Source organism: Castor canadensis, chromosome 4 (assembly GCF_047511655.1).
Source record: "Castor canadensis chromosome 4, mCasCan1.hap1v2, whole genome shotgun sequence".
NCBI classification, from domain to species: domain Eukaryota; kingdom Metazoa; phylum Chordata; class Mammalia; order Rodentia; family Castoridae; genus Castor; species Castor canadensis.
The window spans coordinates 49,883,713-49,893,954 of NC_133389.1; the positions used below are offsets into that span (position 1 = coordinate 49,883,713).

The 10,242-nt window shown below is 39.0% G+C and overlaps 1 protein-coding gene across 1 annotated transcript; it reads right to left on the minus strand.

Annotated features, from left to right (window-relative positions):
- Positions 1-3,310: 3,310 nt before the first annotated feature.
- On the minus strand, positions 3,311-9,690 carry LOC109679562 (histamine H4 receptor-like). Its single transcript, XM_020154729.2, has 2 exons — positions 9,529-9,690; positions 3,311-4,123 (listed from the first exon to the last, which is right to left on the minus strand). Exons 1-2 carry the CDS (start codon positions 9,688-9,690, stop codon positions 3,311-3,313), a joined length of 975 nt encoding a protein of 324 aa, XP_020010318.1.
- Between the last annotated feature and the right edge of the window lie 552 nt (positions 9,691-10,242).

Below are 10,242 nucleotides of genomic sequence, written 5' to 3' on the forward strand. Positions count from 1 at the left end.
CAAGAGAGGACAGATGTGCACAGGCCTTGACTCAGAATTGTCAAGGTGTCATTTTCACTGCTTATTGGCAGAAGTCTGCTGGATAAAGCAAGTCACTCCTGATGGAAGGAGCAAAAAAGTCATAGTGCAAAAAGGTGGGGATGCAGGAAGTGGTAGAAATCATGGCTATCCTAACAAAAATGTCTAGTCTGAGTCTTTTCAGGAAATATCTGCTGAGTGTCTATGACACACCTAGCAGTGTTGCTAAGAAAACCCCAAAGCAAAACTCCTGTTCCTGGGGGATCTAAGTCTTATTGGCAAGGTTCATAGGCATCTTCACAGTAAGTGGCTAATAAATGATAAGCACTCAATAAACATTCATTTCATGAATATACTCATGTGCCATCTAAAGTATTTGTTTTTCAAACTCTAATTTCATAGAATAGTAGCATTACTCAGTTCACCTGTTATGCATACATCATATTTCATCAATTCTAAGACACACATTGCTCACACCAACTCTGAAATCAGAATGGGGCTTACTATCAAGGTGATTTTTTCTTAAATACTGTATTATAGACAGTTTATAGCATCTTCTGTTTTACCATGGTGTGTAAAATAACAATATTTCTTATATTAACAACACCTTAAATTTAAGGAAATACAATATATATTTTATATATACTTTAGAAAATACATACGAAAACTCCACTCATAATTTTAAGATCACATGAAAAACGAGTAACAAGCATGTAAAGTTGCTACTAGTCAAATCTTTTGGAAAGAATTTCTGGTAGTGATGACTTTAAAAATTATTTCCCACCCTCACAAAATCACCCATTTAAAATTATTTTACTTAAATTGTTTTATTGGCTGTTCTATAGTAGTACAAACTTTAAAAGCCCAACATTGTAGAATGGCTTCTTGACAATATGCCCACAGCACTGCCAGCAAATACTGCCTTGGTATCATTAGCAGTTTTTTGTTTATAAAGAGGAAGTCTTATTTTTTTTTCATTTTTCTTTTATTATTCATATGTGCATACAAGGCTTGGTTCATTTCTCCCCCCTGCCCCCACTCCCTCCCTTACCACCCACTCCGCCCCCTCCCTCTCCCACCCCTCCCCGCTCAATACCCAGCAGAAACTATTTTGCCCTTATTTCTAATTTTGTTGAAGAGAGAGTATAAGCAATAATAGGAAGGAACAAGGGGTTTTGCTGGTTGAGATAAGGATAGCTATACAGGGCATTGACTCACATTGATTTCCTGTGCGTGGGTGTTACCTTCTAGGTTAATTCTTTTTGATCTAACCTTTTCTCTAGTACCTGTTCCCCTTTTCCTATTGGCCTCAGTTGCTTTAAGGTATCTGCTTTAGTTTCTCTGCGTTAAGGGCAACAAATGCTAGCTAGTTTTTTAGGTGTTTTACCTATCCTCACCCCTCCCTTGTGTGCTCTCGCTTTTATCATGTGCTCAAAGTCCAATCCCCTTGTTGTGTTTGCCCTTGATCTAATGTCCACATATGAGGGAGAACATACGATTTTTGGTCTTTTGGGCCAGGCTAACCTCACTCAGAATGATGTTCTCCAATTCCATCCATTTACCAGCGAATGATAACATTTCGTTCTTCTTCATGGCTGCATAAAATTCCATTGTGTATAGATACCACATTTTCTTAATCCATTCGTCAGTGGTGGGGTATCTTGGCTGTTTCCATAACTTGGCTATTGTGAATAGTGCCGCAATAAACATGGGTGTGCAGGTGCCTCTGGAGTAACAGTCTTTTGGGTATATCCCCAAGAGTGGTATTGCTGGATCAAATGGTAGATCGATGTCCAGCTTTTTAAGTAGCAAGAGGAAGTCTTAAATACTGTTCAATAGACTTGTCACAAAGAAAAGAAAGTACATGTGAGTATTGAGGCATACTTTCCCCAAGTTCTGTTAGGAAAAGTTTTCACAGGACCATTGCATTCAGTATATAGTCAAGCCCCAGTGATCACATGACATCTACAAGTACTAATTTATCAATGTCAAAACCAACATAAAAACTTTATAAAAATTTGTGTATTCTCAAGATTTTCAAATTGCTTTTAAATACTAAACAGGTATCTCTTATGTAAGGCATAAGTGTATATAAAATTATGTACCTTTCTAAGCACTTATGCACTTAAAAGATTTTCATATTTTAGTGTTGGAAATTAAACAAAAGTTTAAAGATTTAAAACTATGAAAGTTACTAAACTGTATAAGAATTCTGAGAAGTTACAGAAGAAATGCTGATAAAATCTTACTGGAGAGATAAAATTAAATATGAGAAAAATAAAATTTTATGATAAATTTTATGAGCATAGAACACTGAAAAAAGTGAATTTAAAAGAAGACAGAATAAAACATTACCAAACTAATAAAATATTAATCATCAGTAAAGTATAACCTATACTAACTATATTATAAAGAAATAACCATATGATGTAAAATACTGGGCAGATGAGTTAAAGACACACACCAATATTTCATTTATAATTATTGACAATTACCAGTGCAGTGAATGTTACACCAGATGTATCTAGAGTTACCAAGGTCCTTTCATCAACTCCCTCCCTTTACTTTATCCTACATTTTCTCACAAAGAGTTTTACCTGATATAGAAGTTGGAAGAAGAGGTCAGGAGTTAATAGGACAAGTGGTCCTTTCAACCTTTGGTGACTGTTGCCAGTCCCTTTACCCGCTCCTCCTGTGATTGCCAGGGCTTTCTTCTACCACACTACTTTCCTTTCTGGGATCATGAAAGTAAGGTCTAGAAATACTCATGAGGTCACCTGGGCTCATTCTAACTGCCTGCTCTTGCAAACTTGAACCCAAGTTGATCTGCTCACTAATAGTAACAGAGCTACCCACTCCCATCAATGAAGCTCTTTCCCCTACTGCATATTTTGGGGAATGATTTTCAATCTGGATACATCTATATTACTATAAAATTTAAAGAGATAAATTAACACTGCTGTAGGAAACACTGAACATAAAAAGAAAACAGAAACTCTGGACTTTCACAATCAATGCTATATCAAGATCCAGCAAACAAGAAAGAGGTGGTGATGACTAAGAAAAATACTAGTACTTTTGTGGCTACAAGTTTACAAAATTTTGTTATAAATTTATTAAACTGTTACTCACTGGAATATTTTCCATTGACTTTCACATTCATTTTTTTCAGTCTTCAAATGTTACAATTTTATGTATTGTTTGATAGAGTAGAAAGGGTAAGATGAAAGCCAGAGCAAATACATTTTAGATGAAATCAAGACTAAAACATACAAACGTGAGAACATTATCTTCAAGAGGATACTGATTGATTGTATGATGGTATGGATTGCTTTTTCACACAAAATATTTTCAAGAAAGCCTTCTGAAAACATTTGTGGCACCAGGGATACAAAATAGGATTAACAAGGGAATTGAACCACTGAAGCCAAAATGCAATTTTGTACCAACCTGATTTAGGCTGATCCTCTTGGGAGTAAGTTGAAAGAACAACTGTGTATAGAGAATATGGAGCCCAACAAACGGTAAAAACATCTATGAGAATGGCCAGTGACTTCGCTAATTTCCTGGCCCTGAGCAGTTCAAGATGTTCCCTTTGGTGAAGAGCTATGGAATCTGAATGGGAGAGGTAACCTACTTTGGAAGCAATTACATTGCTATTCATATGGGTTCTTAAGGAAAACAAGAGACTGCTCTTTCCTCCTGGTCTTTCTGAACAAAGGGATGCAGGTGCTTCCTTCCGTTCAGGCAGAGATGTCCGTGAATCTAGTTCATGTCTGGAAGAGTGTCCAGAGTAGGTGGAAGAGGCAGAAGTAAACCCAGGATGGCTGAGGCACCTACTGAGATTCCCACACTTCCATAGGTGCCAGTAAATCTGTATATTGAAATAAACCACTAAGATGATAGGAATCAAGAATTCCAAGAATGATGTGAAGGTGATGAAGTACCATCGTGAAACAAATCCAGGTTCACATTCCTTAGTGTTATTCCTCCAAGACTCTGAAATCAGAATCATTGGCCCATTCACTAAGAAGGCCAGCACCCAAACAGCCACCATCTGAGTAATAATCTTCAAGATCCCAGTGTTTTGAGCCCTATAAGACACCTACAAGAGACCAGATAAAATAGTTTCAATATGATGAATATATATTGAATGCATAGAGCATCCTATAGGCCCTCAAAAGTGTCAGGGATATGCAAGAGGAGGGGACATTAACTAACATGGATACAGTGATGTGTGTTGGGACAGAGGGTTTAATATTAGTAAAACCTGAGCCAAGATGCAGACTTTCTCAATGGTTTGCAAGGGGAAAGCTATAATACTCAAAGTTAAACCTCTGACACTATAGCAAATGCCAAGGCCAAAATCTAAAATAAGAAAGCAATTTTTCCTAACCTAATCTGAATGTAAACTGAAACTGGGTACACTGATCACAGTATTTCTCAATCTGAAGACTCTGTCGTGACAAGCATTCTTTTCAATGAAATAGAATAGTCAATGTCAAAATGCATCACACATAGTGTAGATATTGTTTGCCACCATACTAAAGGATCACAGAGGGGTTACTGAAAACAGGAGGAATTTATTCTCTCGTGGCTCTGGAGCCTAGAAGTTCAATATCAAGGTGTCCACAGTACTATCCTGTCTCTGAAGGTCTAGGAGTAGCTGTTCCATGCCTTTTTCTTAGCTTCTGATGTTGCCAGCAATCCTTGGCTTGTAGTTGGTTCGCTCCAATCTGCCTCTCTCATCACCTGATATTCTCCCTGTGTGTCTGTGTCTGTTTCCCTTTTGTAGAAGAAAACCAGTCACACTGGATTAAGGTGAACCCTAATCCAATATGATCTTAATTTGATCATATCTGCCAACACCACATTTCCAAAGGAGGTCACATTCACAAGTGTGAGTGGTTAGGATTTTGCGATAGCTCTTTTGAGGACACAATTCAACTCACAGAAGGCACTTAGAATGCAATCTTATCTCATTATTAACACTAGCAAGTTCCAGTGAGCTTTTCTGTCTTACAAAAGAAAAATGTCTGACAGGACGTTTGGATGTTTTACTGGGGCAGAGAATGGGCAGGGTAAGGGGCAGTATCTTGAATAATGCACACATTTTGTAGTCAGTAAGAACTGAGCTACTTCAGGGAGACTGCTCCAACCATCTGGGTCTAGATTCAAGCAATGCTTGAGCTGTTTATCTGTCAAACATGCTCCCCAGAGATGAGGAGATCAGTGTCTTCTTCCCAAATCCCTCGGATGTCCATTATCTCAACTGACCTTATGCATAATGAAAGAGAGATCACTTTCTAGCATATTGCATTGTATCATTACAAAGGCCGAACAGAGCAATTAAAAAACTAAATGCAGTTTTATGACCATCTGGGTATTGTTACCATCTTCATAATCATTAGATTTAGTGTAAGAGATGTATTAATTAGTGGCATGAGAAACAGAAGGCAAAAAATGTATTGTATATGAGAGTTTGTGGTCAGCACCATACTGGTTCAGCTTGCATTTTAGTTTATCTTTACAAATACCACTAGTTGTGGGGGGGATCCCCACTTCCTTGGAGTTAAAAATAGTTTAGGTTTTACATTTTTTTAAAAAATTACTAATTTCCTCTGACCTCCAGACATTGGTGAGCCCTTCTCAACATGTACAGTCCATCAAAGAATCACAGTGCTAGACAGTATTGCATTTCTTTAAAGATATGAAAACACTGTAGACTGAGACTTTAAAACTCACAGAGAAAATAGTACATGCAAAATAGTGAAAGGGAGGCATGCTCCCATTTCCTGGGTATATCATTTCCTTTCTTACAAGTGAGAAAAATCAGAGAAATATGGAACATTTGAGCAGAAAGGAGCCTTACAGATCTAAAAGAGAGATTGTCTGCTCCAGATGCCCTTAAAAAATTCTCGGTTCCTTCTTTATCTCTAATGTAGGATGGTTGATTTTAATTGCCTTTAGATTTAGATATTCTTAAAGAGTACGAGTATCTGAGGGCAATCCTTACTTAAGGAATCTCATTTTTCCTTATAGAAGCCTGACTTTGTCACCTAGTGGAGCTAGAACATTCTCCAACCTTCAAAGAATCAGTAGCACTTGATATAGTTAGGTCTCTCAAAGTGGCTGGCCATCACAGCTTTGGCATGGTATCTGTCAGATGGAAACACTTGTAGAAAGAAGTGATTTGGTAATGCTGAATAGCACCATAGCATTTCACCACAGTAGGGTTAACTGTATTTCTGTTTGTGCTTAGTCTTCTTGGAAGTGATGCAAGAGTTTGTCTTTGTGTTCTTGACCTCACCTTGAAGTCCCAGCATCAAGAGCAGAGTAGCTTCTGCATGTTGGAATCAGATAAAGCATGGTTTTCAAACTTTTTTAACTGGGACTATGGTGAGAAATGTATTTTACACTGTGATCTAGTACATGCATTTCTTTCTATATGTATATTTGTATTCCCAAAGATACATTACTTGATATTGAACTTCTAGGCTCCAGAGCCACGAGAGAATAAATTCCTCCCGTTTTCAGTAACCCCTCTGTGATCCTTTAGTATGGTGGCCCTAGCCAGTTAACACTGCATCCTTGCTGGTGGAGTGGCTCAAGTGGTAGAGCACCTGCCTGGCAAGTGTGAGGCTCTGAGTTCAAACCCCAGTACCACCAAAACCAAAAATAAAACACTGCATCCTCTCCAGTCAGTCCTCCTGAAAACAATATTTCTCGTGCTTTTAATTTGACTGTCAAGTTACTTTGTCTCCCTATCTCTACTCTGTGTCCATTTTAATTCCCATTCCCTCCAGCTATGGTCTTCCTGCTATTCTCCTTCCTCACTACTCGTGCTTCAGCCACATGGTATCTGCCCTTCTAAAAACCATCTCTGAACACTGTAATCATGTGCAGCAATCATCTGCACTGTACTTTCAGCTACAGTAAGAGCTCAGCTTCCTAGCACCATTTTCTGTGAGCTCCAAGGGGTCTTGGAAGGCTTCCATCTGGTTTCACAGAGCTGCAATGTGAATAATCCATCAACAAAGAGGGAGTACTGCCTGAGCAGCTTGGTCAGTGTTCATGCATTCATATGTGGAGACCTTGTATGCATTTGATTCTGGGCTGCATACTAGGGACAGGGATCTAGCCACTCATTCCTTTCCAAGTTTACAGCCTCTGTTGCCAGGGGAGCTCTTCAGAGCATGAGTAGGATAAGCATGAGTGTGCATACCCATTCACTTTCTCTGTGGGTCTCATTCCTCATCTCTCTGCAACCTGTAAGAATTTTTCTAACTTGGTAAGTCACCCCTTTTCTGCCCACAAACCAAAGGGTAGGTGCAGAAGTTTGGACAACCATTGAAGGAACCTCCAATAAAGACTAAAAAGAAATGTTAACCCAGAGAGAATGGAAAACTCAAAAGTACAAACAAGAAAGAGTGATTTAGAACCGTTTTCAAACATTTGAGTGTTCCTATGGCAAGAAATATACTTTATGCTGGGCACAGTGGCTCACACCTGTAATACTAGCTACTCGGGAGGCAGAGATTAGGAGGATCCTGGGTAAAAAAGTTCATAATACCTCATCTCAACCAATAAAAGCTGAGCATGATCATGTACACCTGCTACCCCCACTATGCAAAAAGTGTAAATAGGAGCATCACAGATCATTGTCCAGGCCAGCCCAGGCATAAACACAAGACCCTATTCAGAAAACTAACAAAAGCAAAAGGGGTTGGGGGTGTGGCTCAAGTGGCAGAGCATCTGCCTAGCAAGTACAAGGCCCTGAGTTCAAAACCTCAGGACTACTAAAAAATCAATATATTTATGATACACATATATACGTACACACTTTACATCACACCAAGTACATAGACAAAAGTATTCATAAAACAGTAATCTTTATGATGTGCAAAGTCCTCTATTTCCTACTTTGATTTTTTTCATTCTGTTCTATTCCGCTCCAATCCACATTTTTCCACTAAAAAGAGTTACTGGTCACAACCCACTGAACTGACTTCATGACTCAATAGTAGGTCAAGGACTACAGTTTAGAAAACTATGAGATCAACTGGCATCTTAATTATCAATCCAAACTGATCTGCACTTTCTCCATAGTTTGACCAATACAAACTGCATTAGGCCTACTACTGATGAAGTAGTCAACACCAAATGGTGATGACAGCTGACTGTCCCATCATATCCATTTTACCCTTTCTACTGGGCACATGGCACTCAGCTAGAGACCACATTTCCAGCTGACTTTGCAGGGAGATGGGGCCATGTAACTGTTTCATTAGTAGAATATAAGTGAAAACAATAGTATGATTCTGCACTATTTTGCTAAAAGAAAATCCTTTTCCCTAGACATCTATCCTTTCCCTTTCCTGTCCAGAGCCTGAAGCAACAGCAACCTGACTTAAACCATGCAGAGGACCATGGCCTAGAACAGGGGTCATTGTCCATAAAAACAAATGCATCCCAACACTTGTTTCCACAAATAAAGTTTTATTAGAAGACAGCCAAATACATTGTTTTTTCACATATCATCTAGGGCTGTTCTGTGCTACCACAGCAAAGTTGAGCAGTTATGACCAAAAGCATAGGTCCTACAAAGCTGAAAATATGTCCTCTCTGGCTCTGTATAGTAAGTTTGCTGGTCCCTAACCTAGAGGGGGCAAAGTCACCCTATTAGTCAGGTCCCTGGGTGAGTTCCTGCAACAGAGCCTTCAGCCTTGCCCAGACCACTCTGTGAGAGAAAAAGAAATTTCTACTTTTGTTTGAATGTTAGCATTTTGGAATCTCTTTGTTTCAGTAGTTTGTCCTTTGCCTCATTTAATTACCAACCCCCCCCCAACACACACTGTAAGGCTATAGGCCTCTAGCCATACAGTCCCCCCTGAGACAAATGCCATCCCTGCCTTCTCCACACAGCCAACATAGCACTTAGGCTATGTATTTCTGGATCTGCCTCCACCTAGATTGCTATGATCCCCAAAACAGGGACTCTGCTTATTCACTTCTGTATCCTAGCATTCAGCAAAATGCCTGTCACACAGTAGACCCTGAATGATTTGGGCTCCTGAGACTCAGGACTGAATGAAGTTTCCCATTGAAACCTCAATGGGAGGCTAATATTCAGGTCTCAACTTGTCTATGGAGTGAAACTGATAAACCTACTGTGGATATCATATATATCCAACCTACTAAAGGTTTAAGTATACCACTTCTGACAACTCGGTTTTCTTTGATGTCGTTCCATTTCAGAGTCATAGGGAAATGGTTTACACAAATCATACAACTAAGGCCAGATGAGAACTTTCTGCCAGATAACAAAAGATGGGGGTCCTTTTTTGGAGGGTGGAGGTGTAGCTCAGTGGTAGATAACATGCTTACCATTTGCAAGTCCCTGAGTTCTATCCACGGCATACACACAAAGTGTTCTTTTTTTTTTCTTAAGGACCCAGGTTTTATAACCATATAATGTTCTAAGGAAAATAAATTAACATTTTGACTTACAGCTTTCGAGACTGACGGATACCGATCATAGCTGATGAGGACAATGTTATTCACAGACGCTGTACACAAAAGATAGTCAGTAATGAGCCAAAATGCACAGGTTTCATTTCCAAAATTCCAGCCAAACAGCGTGTGAGGGATGTACAGAGGAATGGAGATCATACCTGTGCAGGAGAAAAAAAAATAAGGATTAAACAATAGCACACATCAATGAATACAACAACAAAATGGCATATCCGAATTCACTAAAAATGGCTTGGTTATTTGATTTGTCCTCAAAAGTTTCAAATCTAAAATCTTGACCTCCAAGGTGGAAGTATTAGGAGCTAATGGGAGGTTCTCATCTCAATGGGGATATGTGATTAAATAGGATTGTGGAACCCCAGTCTCTCAGTCTTTCTCTGCTTCCTGGTTCTAGATGTGGGCGCTCACTCACAAGTACTCCCAGCCATTGCTATCTGCCATCCATCAGAAGCCAAACCAATAGGCTGCCTGATCTTGGCTTTGAACCACCAAACTGTGATCTAAATAAACCTTTAAAAAAAAAAACGAAGCTCATTGCCTCAGATATTCTTGTTGTATTAATAGCATGCTAACACAGTTTTATATAGAAATTCTTGATATTTCATCATGCATCTTCTGCTTTCCAACATGGCTCTTTCTTCTTAGAAATGTCTTCATCTTGTGTGTGCGTGTGTGCTGTGGATCAAACCT

Bases quoted from the DNA above. Each gene is read 5' to 3' on its own strand.
- LOC109679562 (XM_020154729.2), bottom strand. From the start codon at position 9,690: ATGATCTCCATTCCTCTGTACATCCCTCACACGCTGTTTGGCTGGAAT. The intron at 4,124-9,528 runs GTAAGTCAAAAT...GGTCTCTTGTAG, and splicing joins ATCCGTCAGTCTCGAAAGCT to GTGTCTTATAGGGCTCAAAA.